General features: G+C 45.3%; 1 protein-coding gene and 1 long non-coding RNA gene across 2 annotated transcripts in view; both read left to right on the forward strand.

Annotated features, from left to right (window-relative positions):
- Positions 1–20,545, forward strand: part of LOC147116228 (uncharacterized) — a 33,887-nt gene extending 13,342 nt beyond the window's left edge. The window contains exons 2-3 of the long non-coding RNA XR_015078759.1: positions 5,498–5,657; positions 16,865–20,545. This is a non-coding gene — a long non-coding RNA (uncharacterized LOC147116228). The remainder of the gene's footprint in view (positions 1–5,497; positions 5,658–16,864) is intronic.
- Positions 1–23,772, forward strand: part of vac14 (vac14 homolog (S. cerevisiae)) — a 398,888-nt gene that overhangs the window by 274,515 nt on the left and 100,601 nt on the right. The window contains exons 16-17 of the mRNA XM_085992023.1: positions 22,367–22,446; positions 23,551–23,701. Of these exons, the coding sequence (XP_085848149.1) occupies positions 22,367–22,446; positions 23,551–23,701 (231 nt within the window). The remainder of the gene's footprint in view (positions 1–22,366; positions 22,447–23,550; positions 23,702–23,772) is intronic.

Genomic DNA, 23,772 nt, shown 5'->3' on the forward strand with positions numbered 1-23,772 from the left:
CTTCCATGGTACTCCCTTCCGCAAAAGAGCGTTCAGCGGGTGCAGCACCGTGGATAAATTTGGCAGAAACTTATGGTAATAGTTAATCAACCCTAGGAACGACCTCAACTGGGATACATGAGCGGGAGCCTTCACAACAGCTTTGATCTTGTCAGGAGACTTATGAAGCCCCTCCTGGTCAATGACATGACCACAGTACGAGATCCGCTTCTGAAAGAACTCACATTTCTGGCGATTAACTCGAAGTCCATATTCTTTCAATCTGGTGAGCACCAGTTCCAAATTTGCAAGGTGTTCCTCGTCATCATCTCCTGTAATCAGAATATCGTCCAGGTAACATTGTGTGCCTGGAATTCCCTGTAATACCTGCTCCATGGCCCTCTGCCAAATGGCTGGAGCCGATGCCACTCCAAAAACCAGTCTATTATACCGGTACAAGCCTGTATGCGTGTTGATCGTGAGATACTGGCGTGACTCTTCCTCAACTTCCATCTGTAAGTACGCCTGCGCCAGGTCTATCTTGGTGAAGTGTTTCCCGCCAGACAACGAAGCGAAGATATCCTCAATCCGCGGAAGCGGATACTGCACCGTGTGAAGCACCGGATTAACAGTGATCTTGAAATCTCCACAGATGCGAACCTTCCCCGGTTCCCCCGGCTTGTTGCTCGATGAACGCTTCATGACAGGGACAATGGGCGTGGCCCACTCACTCCAGTCTACCTTAGACAGCACTCCTGAACGTTCTAGCCCTTCCAGCTCAGCTTCCACAGCAGGTCGTATCACATAAGGTACCGGTCTGGCTTTGAAAAATTTCGGGTTTGCATGTTCTTCAACCTTGATGTTTGCCGGAATTCCTCTCGGTGTTCCCAGTCCCTGTTGGAACACCTCTTTAGCATCGTCCAATATTCTGGACAATCGTTTAGGTTTGACATCTTTTTTACCGGAATCTACCGTTGGTGCTTTGAAGGAATGCCAGTCCATATTTATTTTCCTAATCCACTCCCGTCCCAGTAGTGGTGGACCTCCCTCAGGTAGCACATATAAGTCCATTCCTCGGCTTTCTTTGCCCTTGTGGACCACCTTTACCTCTATCTTCCCGATGGGGTATACTCTTTGCCCCGTGTATGTTTTCAATACAATCTCCATATCCCGTAGGGGAATATGTGGGAATAACCTTTTGTAATCTTGCTTATTCATGACCGTCAATGCCGATCCAGTGTCCAATTCCATCTTCACTTGGACTCCTGCTATCTGAAGTGTGACCCAGTTTGTTTGGAGGTCTGCTTCATTACCAACATTGTGTACTCTTAGACTACCCAGTTCATTACTACTGGAGTCTGAATCTGACTTCTGTTCGTTCGAACTGTTCTCTGTCACCTTGTGTACCTTTCTGTACTTTTCCTGCGGTGACTTTTTGTTGCTGGCCTTCTTTCCTGACCGGCATACTTCAGCTATGTGACCAAGCCTGCCACATTTTCTGCATTCCTGATTTTTGAACCAGCACTGGTTCTGATCGTGCGTTGTCTTTCCACAACGATAACATTTTACTGTACCCAAGACCATTTGATTGGTGCTGAGTTCCGGTGACCGTAGCTGCATTTCCGCAGTGCCTCTCGCTGCGGCTTCATGCGATGCTGCAATAGTGACAGCTTTATCAAGCGTAAGATCATTCTCCTCAAGCAGTCGCTTTTGTGTTCCTTTTAACAATCCACACACAAATTTATCTCTCAGTGCATCTGCTAGTCCTGTTCCAAATTGACAGTACTTTGATAGCTTACGCAGTTCAATTAAAAATTCAGCGTTGCTTTCGTCTTTCAGCTGCGTTCTTCTGTAAAATTTAAATCGTTCCGCTATCATCAGCGGCGTGGGGTTTAAATGATTTTTCAGGACAGTAACAATATTCGCGAAAGTCTGATCCGCCGGTTTATCTGGTGATAGAAGGTGCTTCAATAGCCTGTATGTCTTCGCACCCATTGAGCTTAATAAGGTTAGTGCTTTCTCATCATCTGGTACCTTATTTGCTTTACAATAAACTGCCATGCATTCTACATACGTGGTCCAATCTTCGATATCGCTATCAAAGGTATTAATGTTCCCATGTTTAGGCATCCTTGCAAGTTTTTAAATTTTTCTTTTTCTCAAAATGGTGGCTTCCCGCGCTTGTCGTCTTCCCCCGCCTACTAAACTGGCGGCTTCCCGCGCTTGGCGGTCTTTCCCGCGCTCGTCGTCTTCCCCCGCCGACTACAATGGCGGATTCCTGCGTTTGCCTTCTTCCCCCGCTGGCTGCAATGGCGATTGCCGTGCTGCTGCCATTCTCGCCTCCCCAGCGGTTCTCAATTCCCCGACGCTGCTTTTACTCCCCCGCGGTTCCCGTGGGCATTCACGCTTCCCCTGCTGTTGCGCCTCTCAGCCCCGCATGCAGCCCAGTCCTTTGCACCGGCTGCGTTTGAGTTCTCCGCGGCTCTCGTGCCTTAAGCTGCCCCAGTCGCTGCACCTCTCGGCCTCGATTGCAGCCCGGCCCTTTTCACTGGCCGTGGTCGAGTTCTCCGCCCTTTTTCCTCCTTTTTCCCTCCCCCACTCCACAGTCAACGCGGCCGACTTTCTGCTCGTGTCGCTGATCGGCTTACCCACCACCGTGGTAGAAGGGATGATCACTGCCTGTCGCTGATGGAGGGCTTCGTGGTCAGAATTTTTCTTTTTAACCCGGGTTCTCGATGCCTCCCGTGCGATGGTGCTCAGCAGGATGATGAGGGCGGATGCCTCTTCTCGACGCCCGTTCTGAGGACGAAGCTGCCTTGGATGTAAAACTGCCGCAGGGTAAGATCGGACTCGTCGCCACTGTTAAGTCTATGTGTCCCAGTTATGCTTATTATAAATCACTGGACACAGACCACAAGAATAACTTTAACAGGTCTTTACTATTCGGAGGTCAGGGCTGAACTGCCCAGTAAATCACTACACAACGCTTATATACCGGTGTGGTCACCACCGGTACTACAGTATACAGCAGCCAAGAGAAAGTAGTACATCTCTTAAGGTAGTTCTCTTAAGGTGGAACAGGTTACATACATCACACCCTCCAATCCATGGGTACTGTTCCAGAGTCTATCGAGTTCTGGAAGATGACCAGCAATGCAGCTACTATTTCCAGGGCCACTTCCTTAAGTACCCTGGGATGTAGATTATCAGGCCCTGGGGATTTATCGGCCTTTAGTCCCATCAATTTTCCTAACACCATTTCCCTACAAATACTGATTTCTTTCAGTTCCACCCTTTCATCAGGCCCTATGTTCCCCGGCATCTCTGGGAGGTTATTTGTGTTCTCCTTTGTGAAGACAGAACCAAAGTATGAATTTAGTTGGTCTGCCATTTCTTTGTTTCCCATTATAAATTCCCCTGATTCTGACTGTAAGGGACCTACGCTTGACTTCACCAATCTTTTTCTCTTCACATACCTATAAAAGCTTTTACAGTCAGTTTTTATGTTGCCTGCTAGCTTGCTCTCATATTCTATTTTCCCTTTCTTAATTAATCCCTTTGTCCTCCTTTGTTGAATCCTAAACTGCTCCCAATCCTCAGGATTATTGCTTTTTCTGGCCAATTTATATGTCGTCTCCTTGGATCTTATGCTATCCCTAATTTCCCTTGTTAGCCACGGTTGAGTCACCTTTTTTTTATTTTTATGCCAAACTGGGATGAACAAATTCTGTTGCTCATCCATTCGGTCTTTGAATGTTTGCCATTGCCTATCCACCGTCAACCCTTTGGGTGCCATTCCCCACTCAATCCTACCCAACTCGCTCCTCAGACCATCGTAGTTTCCTTTATTTAAATTGAGGACCCTAGTCTGAGTCAACTACTTCATTCTCCATCTTAATGAAGAATTCGATCATATTATGATCGCTCAGACCCAAGGGGCCTCGTACAACAAGATTGCTAATTAATCATTTGTCGTTACATAATACCCAGTCTAAGATGGCCTGATCTCTGGTTGGTTCCTCGACATATTGGTCCAGGAAACCATCCCGTAAACACATTAGTGGAAGTGGTATATAGACCTCCCAACAGTAAGGCAGAGGTTGGGGATGGCATCGTAGGTTTAAGGAGCATCGTAAAGGCGGGGAGGTTATGGGAGGGAATTCCAGAGCTTAGGGCCTAGACAGCTGAAGGCACGGCCACCAATGGTGGGGCGAAGGAAGTAGGGGATGCACAAGAGGCCAGAATTGGAGGAATGCAGCGCTCTCGGAGGGTTATAGGGCTGGAGCAGTTTACAGAGATAGGGAGGGGCAAGGCCATGGAGGGCTTTGAACACGAAGATGAGAATTTTAAAATCGAAGTGTTTGGGGACCAGGAGCCAATGTAGGTCAGCAAGCACAGAGCTGATGGGTGAACGGGATTTGGTGTGAATGAAGCGCTAAATGTCCTTTCTCCATGCAGATGGCGACAGACCTGCGGTGTATTTTCAGCTTTTGTGCACAGATGTTGCCTCCTTTCCTTAGCTACCTGCTTGGGTCTTAACAGTATGTGGTGCGGGGAGATCAAAGAAAGGGGGGATCTGCAGCCTTCTATAGTTCAAGCATTCACATAGAAGGCCTGTATGAGGGGTACATGTTATAACTAAAGACTTGGTTGAATTTAACCTGTAGTGGGTTTCAATTGAGCGGGCAAGGGCGTATCGTGTGTGAAACTCACTCACTGGTGTAGGGTATTTTAACTCCCAGGCGTCTGTTAAACGCTGCCGGTCCACTGCCTGTTCTGGTTGCGAAGTGGGCACAGAGCAGGCAAAGATCGGACATCCCTTGGCTGCCAGCCAGCGTTCAGGGAGGGCTTCGCAGGAGGGGGAGAATCCCAGATAGGGGAGGGCAGGACCTCCCCGTGAAGCCCAGAGGAGCATTCCCACTCCTCCTGACCCCACAAAGAAATGCTTTCACTTGTCGGGAGGGCCTCTTCATCCTTCCCACCAGCCGCCAACCAGCTTCCTCCTGGCGGGAAAGCCCTATTGGTGTAATAGGCCCCCGATTTGCACAAATTTATGAGGCTCCAGCCTGCTTTAGGCCGATACCTCACCCACCAGCAGAGCCCTACATGTTAATATCAGACGGGAAAGGGTCAGATTCCAAGCAGTTAAATGACCTCGTTTTTAACTACCCAGTTTTCGCTGGGTGGGTAGAGTTAAAATGGACCTGCTGGTCTTTCCCTTAAATAATCATTTACAGGCCTTTACTCCAAAAGAATGGACTGAATTGAGTGAAGAGCCAGTGAATATGGAATATTTGATAACATTTTGCATAACTTTATGGAATACTGGTCGGCTTTCCCTCCAAAGTCTATTGTATTTAGCGTTTGCCAATGAAGATAATGAGATCTTTGCAATATGTATAAGGGAACCTTTTAAAGGAGGAAGTGTATTCAAATAATGTCAGATGATCCTAAGTATTAGCGATCTGTATACAGACCAGTGTGTCTCAGCCTCTTGTTGCCTCATCTTCTGTTCCAGGGCTGCTGGCTAAAGACAATCCTTTCTTGCGGAACTCCCTCCACTGAATTGGGAGCCTACTGTCATGCACAAAGAACTAGATTATGCTGATTTCCAGTTAGATTCCAGCTGATGCTTGAGCAAGACTGGCATCCAAGTCTTGACTAAATGGTGCCGTGACGTGAGTACATTGTTCCTTTCATGAATGGAATATGCAACAACAGTGAGCTTCTTGTAGGGCGTGGGGGTGTCTTGGGATCTTGACCATAGTGGTTGTGATAAAAATGCTAACTTCCGGGAAGTTATGTCATCACTTCCTGTGAACTATGAACTATGAACTGTGTACATACCTCACTTCCTGTAAATGTCACTTCCTGTTGGACTGGTATAAATACTGGTCTGTTCAGTATTGTAAGAGGCTTCTACCAGAGGCATGGTAAAGACCTCTCTTGTATATAGTGTGTTTATAAGTTACTTAAAGCTTACTTTAAAGTTACTTGATGGTCAGTCTCCTTTTCTTACATCAATTTAAGTAACTTAGTATTTACACTGACAAATACTAGACCTTCAGACAAACTCGGAAGTTAAGGATCCAGGGAACCACCCATCATGGATAAAATCCTTAGACCTATTCGTCTGGACTTGGACCCGAATACACCAGCAGCTGGCAGGGTATGGAAGCATTGGTATCGTACTTTTGAGAATTTTCTGGATGAATGTAAAGTGGATGCTCCTGCTAAATTGAAGATACTTGTCAATTATGTGACCCCAAAAGTGTTCGAATATGTTGATGAATGGGATAATTACGAAGAGGTGATTCGGGCACTTAAGAAACTGTATGCGAAGACCCCAAATGAGGTCTATGCTAGACATCTACTGGCCACAGCCCGACAAGGGCCAGGGGAATCAATTGACGAATTCCTGCAAGAACTTCGCAGGCTCAGCGTAGATTGTAACTTTCAGGCAGCCTCAGCTGAGCTGTACCGCCAAGAAATGATTCGTGATGCTTTCATCTGCGGGATTGCCTCTCCATTTATACGCCAGCGTCTACTAGAAAGTAAAACACTTGAGCTACAAAAAGCTTTTGACCTAGCTTGTTCACTGGATTTGGCAAAGAGAAATGCAGACCTCTATCAGCTGCCCAGATCTCGATCTGCTGCTGTAGCTGCAACCAGACAATTCAAGCGGTCTCAGGTGAACCCTATCATGGGGGAATCTAATTCTGATAATTCTGATGAAGAAGAGGAGGACGACCCCACTTTAGCAGCCTCTTGGCAATCTAGGAAGGAATGCTTCTTTTGTGGAGATGCTTTTCACCCTAGGAAAACCTGCCCTGCTCGCAATGCAATCTGCAGTTATTGCGGGAAAAAAGGACACTTTGCTAAAGTTTGCCTATCAAGGGCCTCTACGAGGGCCAATCCAGCTAAGGCCTACCGAGCTGCCCCAATTAGGGCCTATCAAGATGCTCCAGCTAGGACCTATCAAGCTTCCTCTCGAGCTCTCTCCCGAAGAAGCACACCGAGAGTTTTAGCCACTCTCTGTGCAACGACACCAATTACAGCTGCTTGCCCACAGAACCTGTCTCAGGCAGCCACAAAAATTTCAATTAAAGGGCATACCTTAGATGCCTTAATTGACTCAGGAAGTACTGATAGTTTCATTAAGGAACAGATTGTTGCGAAATTGAAACTACATGTCTTCCCATCGGACCAGGCAATTGCGATGGCCCAGTCATCACTTAATACCAGAATCTCTGGCTTTTGTGTTGTTGATATGACACTTCATGGTCGTATGTATCCCTCCACCCGACTTTCAGTGCTCAAAGACTTATGTAGTGATCTCCTCTTAGGGCTGGACTTCCAAAAACAGCATAAGAAACTCACCATTGAGTTTGGTGGATCCAAACCCGGACTTACTATTTCTAATATACCATCTAAATTACCATTTTGTGCATTATCAGCAGCTTCACTTGATGAACCCTCATTATTTGCCAGTATTCCGCCTCAATGCCAACCGATAATAACGAAATCGCGGCGCTTTAATCAGGGAGACCAATCTTTTATTGCGGCTGAAATCTCTCGACTTCTAGCAGAGGATATCATTGAACCATGTTCGTCGCCCTGGCGGGCTCAAGTCGTCATTGTCAAGAACCCTCTAAAACCTCACAAACAGCGACTATGCATCGATTATTCGCAAACCATCAATCAATATACCGACTTGGACGCCTACCCATTGCCACGCATTGATGATATGGTTAATAAACTGGCCGAATACAAAGTGTTCTCAACTTACGATTTAAAAAGTGCCTATCATCAGTTACCCTTGAAGGTCTCAGATAAGCAGTACACAGCCTTTGAGGCTAATGGACGGCTGTACCAATTTCGTCGCCTCCCATTCGGGGTTACTAATGGAGTGGCTGTCTTTCAACGGGCAATGGATGGCCTGGTTAAGCAGGAAAACCTAAGGGACACTTTTCCCTATCTTGATAACATTACCATTGCAGGTCACGATCAACAGGAACACGACTCCAACCTCCAAAAATTTCGGGATGCCCTCCATCGCCGTAATTTGACCCTGAATGAATCCAAATCTGTTGAGTCGCAACCGACCATCAACATCCTTGGCTACTGCGTAGGCAATGGTATCATTAAGCCAGACCCAGAAAGACTTCGCCCGCTCCAAGAGCTCCCGTCACCTAAGAATCCGGCTTCTTTACGTCGGGCTCTCGGTCTGTTTGCATACTACGCTAAATGGATTCCTCATTTTTCGGACAAAATCCAACCCTTGCTGCATGCTAGATCATTTCCACTGGGAACAGCGGCTGTTGCAGCCTTTAACCTTCTCAAAAAACAGTTGGAGAAAGCGGCTCTTCACTCCATCGATGAGAATCTCCCTTTCGTGGTTGAATGTGATGCCTCGGAGGTGGCGATCTCGGCTACTCTGAATCAGGAAGGTCGTCCTGTAGCATTTATGTCCAGGACCTTACAAGGTGCCGAGCTACATTATCCTCCGGTTGAGAAAGAAGCCACAGCCATCATAGAGGCAGTACGGAAGTGGAACCATTTTCTAGCTCGCCAGCACTTTACATTGATCACGGACCAACGATCAGTCGCCTTCATGCTCGATAATCGAAAACGAACCAAAATTAAGAATAATAAAATACAACTTTGGAGGATGGAACTGGCCTCTTTTGGTTATACCATTCTCTATCGGCCTGGCAAGGAGAATGTGGCCCCGGACACCCTCACACGGGCGTTCTGCTCCACTATGTCATCCTCCACTCTCATGGATGTCCACAATGGTTTGTGTCATCCTGGCGTTACGCGCATGCTACATTTCGTACGATCACGGAATCTCCCTTTTTCCACTGGAGATGTAAAGAAAATATGCTCAGAATGCCGGCTTTGTGCGGAATTAAAACCTCAGTTCTTCCGCCCCTCAGATGGTATACTCATACATGCAACCCAACCGATGCAACGACTTAGCATCGATTTTAAGGGCCCAGTGCCCTCTTCAACTCGGAACACATATTTGCTCACCATGATCGACGAATATTCACGTTTTCCGTTTGCCTTCCCCTGCTCCAATATGCTGGCGTCCACAGTAATCTGCTGCCTTGAGCAGGTATTTTCTCTCTGTGGCATGCCGGCTTATATTCACTCAGACCGGGGTCCATCCTTTATGTCAAGGGAACTCAAGGACTACCTCTCAGAACGGGGAATTGCTGCAAGCAAAACAACACCATACCATCCCATCGGAAATGGGCAGGTAGAGAGGTATAACGGTATCATCTGGAATTCCGTACGTCTCGCTTTAAGATCTCGGGGCCTACCAGACCAGCAATGGGAAACAGTGCTTCCGGATGCATTGCACTCTATACGGTCCCTGCTTTCTACAGCCACAAATACTACACCTCATGAGCGGTTCTTTGGATTCCAGCGTCGCTCATCTCATGGAACATCACTCCCGTCATGGCTAACTACTCCTGGACCTGTATTACTCCGAAGATACGTTCGGACGTCTAAAAATGACCCTCTTGTAGACGAGGTCGAACTAACCGATGCCAACCCCACCTATGCAAACATACGATATTCCGACGGCCGAGAATCTACCGTATCATTACGGGATCTGGCTCCCTGCCCACCAGGACCTAGTGGGACATCGGGTGATGGCATTTCACCAGGAAACTCTTGGGACCTATCGGGTACCCCTCTCCAGGATCCTGATCGGACACCAACTAGCTTGGTGCCGGCAGAACCCCGTGCTCAAGGTTGCGACCCTCCCAGTACCGTGCATGAAAGTACTGATCCGCCACAGACCAGCTCTGCACCTCCCTCTGAACAGAGGCAGTCCGACTTTGAACCTATTGGGGCTCGCACTCGAAGCCATGATCTCCCCGACCCTTCACAGGGCAATCCAGGCCACACAGACTCTGACCAATGGCCAACCGCATGTAAGCGGACCAGCGACCCTCTACGACGGGAATCCAAACGGGTACGACTCTTCCTTGTTCGGCGGCTGCGGACCAAAAGGTAGACCACAGCCTCCTAATCCTGCAGGAGGGAAGAATGTGATAAAAATGCTAACTTCCGGGAAGTTATGTCATCACTTCCTGTGAACTATGAACTATGAACTGTGTACATACCTCACTTCCTGTAAATGTCACTTCCTGTTGGACTGGTATAAATACTGGTCTGTTCAGTATTGTAAGAGGCTTCTACCAGAGGCATGGTAAAGACCTCTCTTGTATATAGTGTGTTTATAAGTTACTTAAAGCTTACTTTAAAGTTACTTGATGGTCAGTCTCCTTTTCTTACATCAGTGGTTTTACCAAATACCATTATTAGCCAGATTGCTGGAAACTCCCTTCTGCTCTGGGACCTGGAAAGACGTGGGATGAACTTTTGCCAGCTGCTTTATTGAAATTGGTTGGTGGTGATGTCACAGCACCAAGCTGCCTGTAGCTGAGCATTAAGTCGTCTTCCTCATGGGAAGAGGCCATAAAGATTGCTGGTCTGGGAATTCAAAATGTTGGCAAAGGTTCAGTACACTGTGCTGTTGTTGGCGAGCTTTAAATATGGCCATTCACACTAGACCTGGGAGTTCTGATGTTGAAAACACATTCTGTTCTGAAGCACCAGCATTCGCACCTCATATTGGGGAGGGGAGGGGTTGCACTAGTTGTAATATGGATTTTGGTGTCATTGCAGTTTCCACGGTTATGAAGGTGATTGTCAGGCAGGAGACAGCAGAGCCTGGCCACAATTTTTCAATTTCAGATATGCAGATTGTGCCCTGGTATTGGAGAATACCTCATGCAACACCTTTGTTCAGGAAGGGAGAGGAGGAGAAATCTAATTACTATAGACCAACTAGTCTAACGCAGGAACCCATAATCTGAGATAAAGTTAGTGAGCATTTAGAAATGCATGGATTAATCACGGACAACCAACATGCATTTTTTAAAGGCATGTCGTATTTGACAAGATTATTAGAATTATTTGAAGAATCGACCAATTGGATAGATAAAGGAGATGTCGAGCAGATGGATTTTCAGAAGGCATGTGAAAAGGTGTCTCACAAGAGGCTTATGGTATGAAAAGAAATTTAGCATGAAGGACCGAAAGTTGACAGATAGGAAAAGAGTTGGGGTAAAGGGCCGGTGTTCAGATTGGAGAAAGCTTGGAAGTTGGGGTATCCCAGGGGTTGGTGCTGGGTCCCATTTTTGTTCTCTGTTTATATAAATGATTTGGACATGGGAAGCACAATCTCAAAACTTGATGACAAAAGTTAAAGGTTTGGCAAATGGTGAGGACTATGAAGGCTTTGTTATTAAGATATACAGGTTAGTGGAATGGGCAGACAGATGGTAGTTGCAATTCAACGTGGACGAGTGTGAGGTTATACATTTTAGGAGGAAAGAAACAAAGAGTGGGAGTGTGCACTCAGTGGAAAGATACTGAAGAATGTGGCTGAACAGAGACCTAAGGTTTCAAAACAAAATTCCCTGAAGGTATGAGTGCAGGTAAATAAAGCCACAAAAAAGGCCAACAGCATTTTAGGGTTTATAAATAGGATGTAGAGTACAAAGGTGAAGAAGTAACAATATATTTATTTAATCAAAGCATTGGTTAAGCGACAGGGTACTGTGTGCAGGTTTGGATGTGCCATTCTGGAAATTACATTAAAGCCATAGAGAGCATAGATTCACCAGGGTGATTTCAGGGATGTGAAACTATAACTATGAGGAAAGATTTAAGCTACTGGGACTATGGCCAGTGGGTCAGAGAAAGCTAAGAGCAAATTTAATGTAGGTTTTTAAAATACTGTTTTTAATTCATTCATGGGCTGTGGGTGTCACTGGCGAGGCCAGCATTTATTGCCCATCCTTAGTTACCAATTAGGCCACTTCAGAATGCAGTTAAGAGTCACCAAAGTGATGTAGGACTGGAGTCACTTATCGGCCAGACCAGGTAAGGATTCACTACTCCCAAGCGCTCAAAGTAACCATTGAAAACTTTACTTACTAGTTTGATCAAGTAAATTTTACTTGTGATTTAAAAACAGCTTGATAAAGATCAAAACAGAAAATGCAGGAAATACTCAGAAGGTCAGATAGCATCTGTGGCTAGAGAAACAGAGTTAACGTTTCAGGTCGATGACCTTTCTGACGAAAGGTCAGACCTGCTGAGTATCTCCAGTATTTTCTGTTTCTGTTTCATATTTCCAGCATCTGCAGTATTTTGCTTTTGTGATAAAGATTATATGCTGTTTACAGTCCACGAGGGAGGGTACCTCTTAACTCGAATGGCATTTCAGGAGCCCTCGGAAAGTTTCCTGTACAGATAGATGTCAGCTGTGGTTCAGTTGGTAGCACTCTCGCATCTGAATCAGAAGCTTGTGGCTTCAAGCTCCACTCCAGAGACTTGAGCACATAATCCAAGCTGGTACTTTCAGTACAGCACTGAGGGAGTTCTGCACTGTCGGAGGTTCCATTTTTCAGGTGAACATAAAAGATCCCATGGCACTATTAGAAGAGCAGGGGAGTTCTCCCCAGTGTTCTGGCCAATATTTATCCCTCAACCAACATCACTAAAATAGATAATCTGGTCATTTGTGGAACCTTGCTGTGTGCAACTTGGTTGCTGTGTTCCTTACATTACAATAATGACTAAAAATAAAGTACTTCATTGGCTGTAAAGTGCTTTGGGATGTCCTGAAGTCGTGCAAGGGACTATATAAATGCAATCTTTCTTTAGATATTTAATCTGTGTTTTGCTGGCAGCAATTATCTATTTAGAAGAGAAAAACTATATAATGAATAGAATTCTATTAGTAAAGTCCCCAAGTTTATATTAATTCTGCAGTATTCGTCTGCACAGTAATTGAATTGATATTCTAGAATGTATTTTATGGCTGTTATAAATTATACAATTTTACAAGCTTAATGGATCTACAAATAGGTTTGCCATGATTATTTTTTCTCATTACCCACTTTTCTGCCCTCCTTTCCTCAAATGATGCAGTCTGTAGCTGGGAACAGTTCCACAAGCACTGCCTACCCACTGATACTCTCCCAAGTGGCCATTTTTCATCGCTTTCCTGCACTATCCCCATATCCCTTGATTCCCTTAATATCAAAAAATCTATCGATCTCTGTCTTGAATATACTCAACGACTGAGCCTCCACAGCTCTCTGGGGTAGTGAATTCCAAAGATTCACCACCCTCTGAGTGAAGAAATTTCTCCTCCTCAGTCCTGAATGGCCGACCCCTTATTCTGAGACTATGGCCCCTGGTTTTAGACTCCCCAGCCAGAGGAAACATCCTCCCTGCATCTACCCTGTCAAGCCCTGTAAGAATTTTGTATGTTTCAGTGAGATCACCTCTCATTCTTCTAAACTCTAGAGAATATAGGCCCAGTCTACTCAATCTCCCCTCATAGGACAATCCCCCCATCCCAGGAACCAGTCTGGTGAACCTTCGTTGCACTCCCTCTATGGCAAGTATATCCTTCCTTAGGCAAGGAGACCAAAACTGTACACAATACTCCAGGTGTGGTCTCACCAGGGCCCTATATAATTGCAGTAAGATGTCTTTACTCTTATATTCAAATCCTCTTGTAATAAAGGCCAACATACCATTTGCTTTCCTAATTGCTTGCTGTACCTGTATGTTAACTTTCAGTGATTCGTGTAAAAGGATACCCAGGTCCCTTTGAGCACCAACATTTCCCAATCTCTCACTATTTAAAAAATACTCTGCTTTTCTATTTTTCCTACCAAAGTGGATAACTTCACATTTCTCCACATTATATTCCATTTGCCATGTTCTTGCCCACTCACTTAGCTTGTCTATATCCCCTTGAAGCCTCTTTGCATCCTCCTCACAACTTACATTCCCACCCAGCTTTGTATCATCAGCAAACTTGGATTTATTACATTTGGTCCCCTCATCCAAATCATTGATATAGATTGTGAATAGCTGAAGCCCAAGCACTGATCCTTGCAGTACCCCACTAGTTACAGCCTGCCAACCTACTCTCTCTTTTCTGTCCATTAACCAATCCTTAATCCATGCTAGTATATTACCCCCAGTCACATGAGCCCTAATTTTGTTTAATAACCTCTTGTGTGGCACCTTATCGATTGCCTTCTGAAAATCCAAATACACCACATCCACTGGTTCCCCCTTATCTATTCTGCTAGTTACAACCTCAAAAAACTCTTAACAGATTTGTCAAACATGATTTCCCTTTCATAAATCCGCATTGACTCTGCCCAATCCTATTATTTTATAAGTGCAATGTTACCACGTAGATTGTAGGAGCCAGAGTTCTGGGTGAATTGGAATAGTAGAGGATGAAGCTAGGGAGGATATTGAAAAGTCAAGCTTGGAGGCGAGGTACTGCACAGATGGGCAGTGGCACAGAGGCGGTTTTACTGATGGACTAGAAATGGGGTTTCCAGCTCAGCTCAGCTCAGCTCAGTTGAGCTGGATTTCATGTTTGTGGACCATTGAGGTGAGCTTTAGCATGAAATGTGTTAGGTGGATGAGATCAGGGCTAAGATATAGGGTTTCTGGCAGGATATAATAGGATGGTTTTGAGCTGCGGAAAGTTCTCTTGACGAACAGGCATTTGAACAGCAGAGCGATCTTTGTGGAATCGAGCAAAATCTGCTGAAATGCTTTGCAGTGGGACAGCTGCTTTGTCAATGAGATTAGTTAAAGGTCTGTACAGCAGGTTAAAGCTGTGTAATGGCTGGATCAGCATAAAGCAGTAAAATAATTTTTATAATCAGATTCCAAATTAATTTACTAACTAACCTTCTTAAACCCTTTGCTAACACTACTCTTGTGTGCCTCTCTTTGTCTGAGGGAATTTTACTCACGTTTCCAATCAATGTTACAGCAACTGGAAAATCGAGGCTTCCGTTATCAGCAATCGGGGGGGGGGGGGGCAGGGGCGGCGTTTAGCTCACAGCTGAGATTTTACTCCCCTGCTTTCTAGAATAGGGGAGTAGTTGATCCTCTAATTGCTGGTCGCAGGAAGTGAGCAACAGCAGGTGGGTCATTGGGATAGAAATTAAAGACATCTAAATTTAAATCATCAGGTTCTAATCTTGCACTGACCAAAAGATAAGTTTCGAGACCACAAAAAGATTATTTTCGAGCCTCATGGTGGGGACTGTAGACAGGTAGGCCAGCTGATTCTCTTTAGTGACTCTGCATGACATCATTAATCTTTTCACAGATTGTACCTTACTATCTCATCCTTTCTGATACCGTCTCTATTAGCCATTTGTGTTTAGTCAGTCTCCTGACCATCTGGCTCGGTGCCTAGAACATACCATGTCTACCCTTACAGATTATTACTCCATTAAAGTTTGTTCATCAGGCTTGTCCTGATGTCCCTTGAGCAAGGTGCTCCACAGCTCCGCCCTTTAAAGGAGTAGCGATGTCCATTAAAACTGGGGCTTGGGTCAGGAGCTCTGCTTTCTGTAGACGAGACAAATCAGATCTAAATTTGCCAGCTTGTGTGTGGATGGCACTATACCCAGCAGAGCTCTTTAATGTTGTCATGTCCCAATTATATCAGCACTGTTGAGGGATTTGGATGCAAAATATGTTTTTATGATAGTTTTCACTAGAATGATACTGGGGCTAAAAGGGTTAAATTATAAGGACAGGTTGAGTAAACTAGGCATGTATTCCCCCCAGTATAGAAGATTAAGGGGTGATCTAACTGAGGTGTTTAAGATGATTTTGAAGGAGTTGATAGGGTAGACAGAGATAAACTATTTCCTCTGGTAGGGGAGTCCAGAACAAGGGGGCATAACCTCAAAATTAGAGCTCGGCTGTTCAGGGGTGCTGTCAGGAAGCACCACTTCGCACAAAGAATAGTGGAACTCTTTCCCTTCCCCCACCCCCCCCCCCCCTGCCAAAAATGATGTTAAGGCTGGGGGTCAGTTGATCATTTCATAGATTTTTGTCAGGCAAGGGTACAGAACCAAGGTAGGTAGATGGAATTAAAATACAGATCAGTGATGATCTAATTAAATGGCGGAACAAGCTCGAGGGGCTGAATGGCCTCGTCCTCTTCCTATGTTCCCTATGCACCAAAATGAATGGTGTTTAATTTTGCATTGAGCACAGAGAGAGATGAAAAAGCGAACTGGAAGACTGTAGGTGAACTTTACATTCACATCACTGCTGGCACTCTTGGTTTCATTCGAAAGAATGGGTTCGGTGAGAACAAAGCAGTTCAAAGTATAATTTGAAATTAGACTTGTGAAACAGTTCCTCAGCTACCGAGACACCCAATCAATGCTGTGGTTTTCTTTTGGCGGGGGGGGGGAATAGATTCTTAGAAAATGAAGAGGCTCAGGCTTACCGTGGAAAGCTAGAGAGTGCTTGTAAAGTGCTTTTAAATAAATTAGCATTAAGGATAAGTCCTGCAGTTGTAAATTGGTATTCCTCATACTCCTGCTAAATGCACAGACAGTGTCAGTTCTGTTCATTCAATACAGGGTTCAGGAGGCACTGCGTCTCAACACTGCACTTCCTGCCCCCTTACAAGTTGGGTGGGCTCACTCTGCAGAAGCAATTTCTATGGCTGAGGCCTCGACACTCACCATAATCAGCTCCTTAAAGTGAGGTGTGCATTTAAACGTACAAACCAAATCTTAGCCTAGGAGAAAAAATGCCTTGTCCTGAAACTATACCTCCTGCCCCATTAAATTATCTCAGTTGGTTTTTTAAAATCTCTATGACGGTCTGTCATCGTCCCCATTTCACACTCCCCCCACGCCACAGCCTCCAGCACCAACAATAGGTATATTTCACCTGTGTTTTGATTCTTTTCTTCATTTTCTTTCCCCCCTCTCAGGTGGATGTTCTCCCCGGAGCCCTGGCCAATATTAATCCCTCAACCAACATCACTAAAACAGATTTATCTGTTCATATATCTCTTTTGTGGAACTTTGCTGTGCGCAAATTAGCTGCCACGTTTCCTACATTACAACAGTGACTATACTTCGAAAGTACTTGATTGACTGTAAAGCTTTGGGATGTCCTGAGGTATATAGGAACAGCTTGTTCCACCATTCAGTTAGATCATGGATGATCCGTACCTCAACTCCATTTGCCCATCTTTGCTCCATATCCCTCGATACCCTTACCTAACAAAAATCTATACCTTCAGTCTTGAAAGCTTCAATTGTCCCAGCTTCCACAGCCTTTTGGGGAGAGATTTCCAGACTTTCACTACCCTTTGTGTGGAAAAAGTGCTTCCTGATTTCCCTCTGAACAGCCTAGCTCTCCCCCACTAGAGGAAAGTTTCCCTTTATCTACCCTATGGTACCTTTTATCATTGTAAGCACTTTGGGACGTGCTGAGGTCATGAAAGGTGCTATATAAATGCAAATTCTTTCTTTCTGTCTTTCATTGAAAGCTCGGTGCCACAAGGGATGTATCAAATGTCTGAAGTGGAGCCTTGCACTGTCCAAATTTGCACATCCTGGTTCTTAAACTTAACTTGTGTAGCCGAGCCCTGCTGACCTTGTTGCCCCATTTCATCTGTGTAGGTGAAGCTACAGGAAGAGGGTTTCTTCAGTGTTGAAGAAAATGTTGGTCTAAAGGCTGGACGCTCTTACCTGTGCTCCTTAGCCAATCGGAATGGCAAATATATATATCGACATCTACTTGGATTTATATAGCATCTTTAATGTAGAAAAAATGTCCCTATGCACGTAACAGAAATGCAAGACAAAAATGAATGCCGAGCCAAAGAGTCATAACGGCACATGAGGTAATTTGGCCCATCGAGTCCGTGCCAGCTCTCTGTAGAGCAATCCAGACAGTCCCGTTCCCCTGCTCTATCCCCGTAGCCCTACAAGTTTAAAGGAGATGAGGGTTTTAAGAAGTGTCTTAAAGGAGGAGAGTTGGAGAGGCACAGGTGTTTACGGAGTGAATTCCAGAGTTTAGTGCCTAGATGGTTGAAGGCACGACCACCAATGTAGGGTCAAATGCACAAGAGGCCAGAGTTGGAGGAACAAAGAGTTTGGGAGAGATTGTAGGGCTGGTGGATGTTGCAGAGATAGGGTGGGGAGAGGCCATGGAGGAATTTAAACTCGAGAATGAAAATGTTCAATTTGAGGCATTGGGGGGCCAGGGGCCCACGCAGGTCAGCAAGGACAGGTGTAATGGGTGAATGGGATTTGGTGCATCATTGGATAGAGGCAGCAGAGTTTTGAATGAAGTGGTGTGGAGGATGGGAGGCTGGCCATGAGAGCATTGGAATAGTCGAGTCTGTAGGTTACAGAGGCATGGATGATACAGATGGGCTAAAGCAGAGGACATGGGGTCAGAAGCTCAGCTGAGGATTGAATAGGATGTCAGGTTTGCGAACAGTCTGGTTCAGCCTGAGACAATGGCTGGAGAGAGATGGACGGTATCGGTGCCAAGTTTATGGATTTTCAGGCCTGACCCCAAGACAATGGCTTCAGTCTTTTCAATGTTTAACTGGAGGCAATTATGCTTCATCAAAGACTGGATGTTGGATAAACTGTCTGACAACACAGGCAGTGGAAGGTTTTGACTCTTTAGTAGATCATGGTTGCAAAGGCAGATACTGGGGTTTCACAGTCTCAGAAGGAGCAGTGTTATCTGTATCTACCAAGAACCTTTGGTAGCTTGTTAGGATACCTCAGCTTCAATAACAGTCCCTCCCCAGGCAGTTATGTAGCATCACGTCTCAACAGCACTCGAGCAAACTCCAGACGAGCAGTAGATGTGGTTCAAACCACAAGCCATCCAGTGAAGATCGCATTTGACAAGTTAATTGGCCACATTCCTCAAGGTTCATGCCTCTTAGCTCTCCAAAGACAAGGGAGGTAACACTCCAACTCATGGCTTCAAGGGTGGTTTATTCAGCTTCATCCACATCCAAAATTCATGCATTTTCTGGTACCAGGGTTCCATCTGTTTGCTTTCTAGCATTTCAATAGGGACATCTTCCCATTTGATGTAGGGGATTGGAATTGTGCTGCACCATATGCTGAGATCTCTCTTTAAAATAACTGAAGATAACTGCCTGAGGAGGTGTTCTCATGGGATGTCTGTTCTGAGTACCTTTTCTCAGAGTGAGGTGTCCCATTGATTTTGTCAGTTGCATTACTTAAGGCTAACCTTCCACATAGTTTGAGGAATGCAATTTTACTCAAAAAATGGTGATTGCACCCAAAAGGGTTTAATGACCTTTCTGTTTCAGTCACTGTTTCGCATATGCCTATACTGCTCGTATTATCTGGTCATTATCATATTGCTGTTTGTGGGATCTTGCTGTGTGCAAATTGGCTGCTATGTTTCCTACATTACAACAGTGACTACACTTCAAAAGTATTTAGTTGGCTGTAAAGCGCTTTGAGGACTCCGAGGTCATGAAAAGCACTATATAAATGCAAGTCTTTTTCTTGGTGAGGGAAGGCTTATGGTGCTGGGGCACTTGGTGGAAGGACAGAAATAGAAAACTGGGCAACTGCAGCAGTTGTGGAAGTAGAGCTCGGCCCAGGGGCTTAAACATGAGCTTCGAAACCTTGCTCTGAAGTGAAATGTTTGCCCAGGATGCAGAATTTTTGATGTAGAATGTGCTTACTATAATGCTCGGTGGACTGTGGAATGAAGTAGCTTTTAGAAGACATGGACTCGTCGCTCTGCTTTGATACGATGGCTTGCATCTGGTTTCAATCCCTTTTTGCAATTCCGTCTTCAACATTTCAGTTGAAAGCAATGTGAGTATTAATAATTTATGTGGCCAACTGTGGCATTTGTCTACACATCCAGTGCCTTTGTCCGTGCGGAGAATGGAATGTAGAATTATAAAAAGATGGGCAGTGAACTGAGAATGATAATCGTTGGAATAATGCACAAGGCTTTTGGGGGGGGTCACGCATTCTGCAGCCTTTAATTAAAGATATCACAGGTAGTTCATGCTTGTTCAGAATTGTTTCGCTTTTGAAAGCTTTGGATTGAACAGATGAGTGGTAATGCGTTTTACCCATCCTGAGATGGGTTTTGTTTGCACCCTCTTAATGTCAGGGCAGTATTGCAGGCATTTTTTTCCCTTTGAATTTGGTGTTTTCAATAACTATGTAAAATACATGGATTAGATTGGCATAAATTGCAGGCATGAACTGGCACCGTACCACCTAGTGTAGAGTGCTCAGATGGGAGCAGTTGTGTTTAATCTGCTGGTCAGCAAAGCTTTTGTAAATCAAGTGCCCATTGGCATTTTGTAAGCTGACTGGTATTTACTTCTATGTTGATTAGACTGGGAGTCTCACCCTTCCCCCCTTCTGTATCCTCTTTGTGTGTAGGCAGTAAACAGAGCTCTCGACATTGGGCAGATTGGGCGTGAGTTTTTTCAGCCGTGTGTTGCATACCTGAGAGGTCAACTGCAGGAAAAGCATAAACATGGTTGATTGCGGTTATTGCTTGGAACCAACCATTAAGACATAGAAAGAAAAAAGAAAGACTTGCATTTATATAGCGCCCTTCACGACCACCGGACGTCTCAAAGGACTTTACAGCCAATGAAGTACTTTTGAAATGGAGTCACTGTTGTAATGTGGGAAACGCGGCAGCCAATATGCACACAGCAAGGTCCCACAAACAGCAATGTGATAATGACCAGATAATCTGTTTTTGTTATGTTGGTTGAGGGATAAATATTGGCCAGGACAGCATACATAACAGCAGCCTGGGCCATTCATGTTGGATTGCAGGCCCATTCTACAATGAACTCAATTCAGAACAAAACCTGTATCTATAAAGGACTCTTCACTCTGTACTTGATGGGGCTTGTTGAAACAAAAATGTTTTGGGAGAAGATGGAGCGGTTTAATCCTATAGTGCAGTTCAAAGAAAATGTCCCTTTATTGGACACTACAATGGCTAAGTAGTATTAATATTCTCTCCTCCCTTCTCCATGATGACATGACCACGATGCTACCGTATCTCATTGGCTGTTGAGTATCGAGTGCTTAATTGCGGGCTCCCCTATCTACCAGTTGCCCGCCCTCACTCCCTGAAGGTGCTGACTCATCCTTCTGGAGGTGCCGAACACCCTTATAGTGCCTAAGCCAAGTGACCGTTCTTCAAGTATGAGCCTGAATAGTAAGTGTTGGCAATTGCTTAGATCGTAACCGGGGCAACACAGCCTGATCCTGTCCTCGCCCAATGACCATACATGCATATTTCCAACAGGGCTCACTGGCTAGGGATCAGGAGAGGGAAATCTGGCTCGTTTTTATTGCATTGTCACCTCAGCCCAGGGATCAAACTGGGGCATTCCTGGTCAGTGTAGCTCAGCTCATTTAACCCATTGACTTATCAGCAAAGCAGGTAGGGCTGCTAGTAACTAGTTAATATGATGACCCTAACACTGATATGCAAAGTATTGTCCACCCAGTTATGCTTTGAGAAGTAGAAAAAGTAAATATGATTTATTGCTCGGAAATATCACTTCCATTGCATCAGCTTGGTTCAATTGTTGACACTCAACCTCTGGTATTTATTATTAGTGCTCCTTGCCTTGATAAAGTAGTTGGGCATTGGGCTTCTTTAGCAAGTGTTTGTAAAACTGAATGGCTTGCTAGGAGGGCATTAAGTATCAACCCCATACTATGGACCAGAGGCATGAGTTGGCCAAACCAAGTAGAAAGTAGCAGGTTCCAATGGGGTTCTGATGACAAAATGGCACTCATGGTGTTTGATTTGGAATTGGAACCCACAGCTTCCAGGTTGCTCGTCCAGTACCATAACCGCGACACCACCATAAATATTGTGGGTTCAAGCCCCACGATAGATTTTGAGCACATAATTGCTGATAAGCCGGCACAGGCATGATGGGCCGAATGGCCTCCTTCTGTGCTGTATCATTCTATGATTCTATAATCTTGGCTGACACTTCAGTGCCATGTTGCATTGTCAGAGATGCCGTCTTTCAGGTGGGACTTTAAAGCGAGCATCCGTCTGCCTGCTCAGGTGGATGCAAAAGAACCCATGGCGCTATTCAAAGAAGAGCAAGGGAGTTTTCCCGGTGCCTGGTCAATATTTGTCCCTAAAATAACACCTACAGAAACTGGCTATCTGGTCATTCTTTCATTTCCTGTTTGTGGGATCTTGCTGTGTGTAAATTGGCTACCGTTTTTCCCTATGTAGTATTAACTACACTTGAAAAGTAATTCATCAACTGTAAAGTACTTTGGGGGTTCATTTTTTCTTTCCATATCGCCCATCGGATTTATGTTTTAATATATCATTGCTGTTTCAACTCCCATGCTGTTACCTTCCATTTCTATCTTGCCATTTACCTTAACTATTACTCCAGTGGGGACCTTGAGGTGACAATTGATTTCCTGACCGAGGTGGACAAGCTGGTGCAGCTGATCGAGTGCCCAATCTTCACGTGTAAGTAAACCCCGCAGCGCTCGATGCTTCCCAAGGGCCTGTTAGAGTTTGAGGTAATGTTGTGTCAGGAAATGGGGCAGAAGTAGTGAATGCTGGCTGGCAGCTGCGTGAAACTGGGAATATACCAAATTTGGAAGCATCTTAAAAGCTCTGTGAAGCATGCAAAAGGTTCAAAGTGAAACATCACTCACTGTTCCTAGTAAAAAGCTTCTTTGTGCGGCCCCTCTGGGTCAGTTGGTTTGGGCAGCATGGAATCCGGTGACGCAGACAAGTGACGTGTTCCCCAGTCTGCCCGGAGTTAGCTGATATCAGCCCGGACGGTCGCACAGGCACAAGACTTGGTTTATTGAGTGGAGAATCAGCCGGGGATCCTGCTCCCAATCACACCCTCTGCTGGGTGGGTGATATCCCACCACCCCACCATCAAACAGTCCCAGCTTGAAGGTGAGGAATCCTTGGCCGAGGCTCTGGAAGGCAATCCTCAGCTGTGGGAACTGTGCACCGCAAGGAGTCAGCGCCTTTAGGAGAGGAACAAACTGCCAGTGATTAAAAAATCCTGTCTTTTCAATTACAATTCCTGTCAAACATAAATCTGCCTCTCTTCCGCCACTAAATAAAAATGCCCACTTAAACTTCCTTTACGCTGAGAGCTGGGCTGTCTGGGTGGGTTAGAAGCTGTGTGTGTGTGTGTGTGTGTGGTGCAACACGCTTAGATTTGGAATAAAAAATTGTTTTCACTTTTCTGGAGATGGAAATGAGCAATGGGTGAGGAGGGAGAAGAAATGTGGCTGATCCACGGAGACCTTTCGCAACACAAGTTTGCTGCTCCACCATTGGCGGCTGTGCCTTCAGCTTCCTGGGCTCTTCGCTCTGGAGTTCCGTCCCTAAACCCCTCCACCTCTCTCTCTTCCTTTGTCGCTCCTTAAAACCTACCTCTTTGACCAAGCATTTGGCTACCTGTGCCACTATCTCTATGTGGCGCGGTGTCAAATTTTGTCTGATTACGCTCCTGTAAATTGCTTTGCAATGTTTCTACTATGTTGAAGGTGCTGTATAAATGCAAGTTGTGGCTGCTGTTCATTTATCTCCCATTCTCCATCCCAGATCTGCGGTTGCAGCTCCTTGACGTTGAGAACAATCCCTACCTGATCAAGGCCCTGTACGGACTCCTCATGTTGTTGCCCCAGAGCAAAGCATTCCAGCTCCTCTCGCAGCGACTACAGTGCGTGCCCAACCCAGAACTTATGCGAACCACGTGAGTAACGATCGGCGACTTCAATGACTTATGATACATTGCTGATCTGGACAACTGGAATTGGTGGGGCA

This window comes from Somniosus microcephalus, chromosome 6, assembly GCF_052327205.1.
Source record: "Somniosus microcephalus isolate GS21.2 chromosome 6, FLI_Smic_1.0, whole genome shotgun sequence".
NCBI classification, from domain to species: Eukaryota; Metazoa; Chordata; class Chondrichthyes; order Squaliformes; family Somniosidae; genus Somniosus; species Somniosus microcephalus.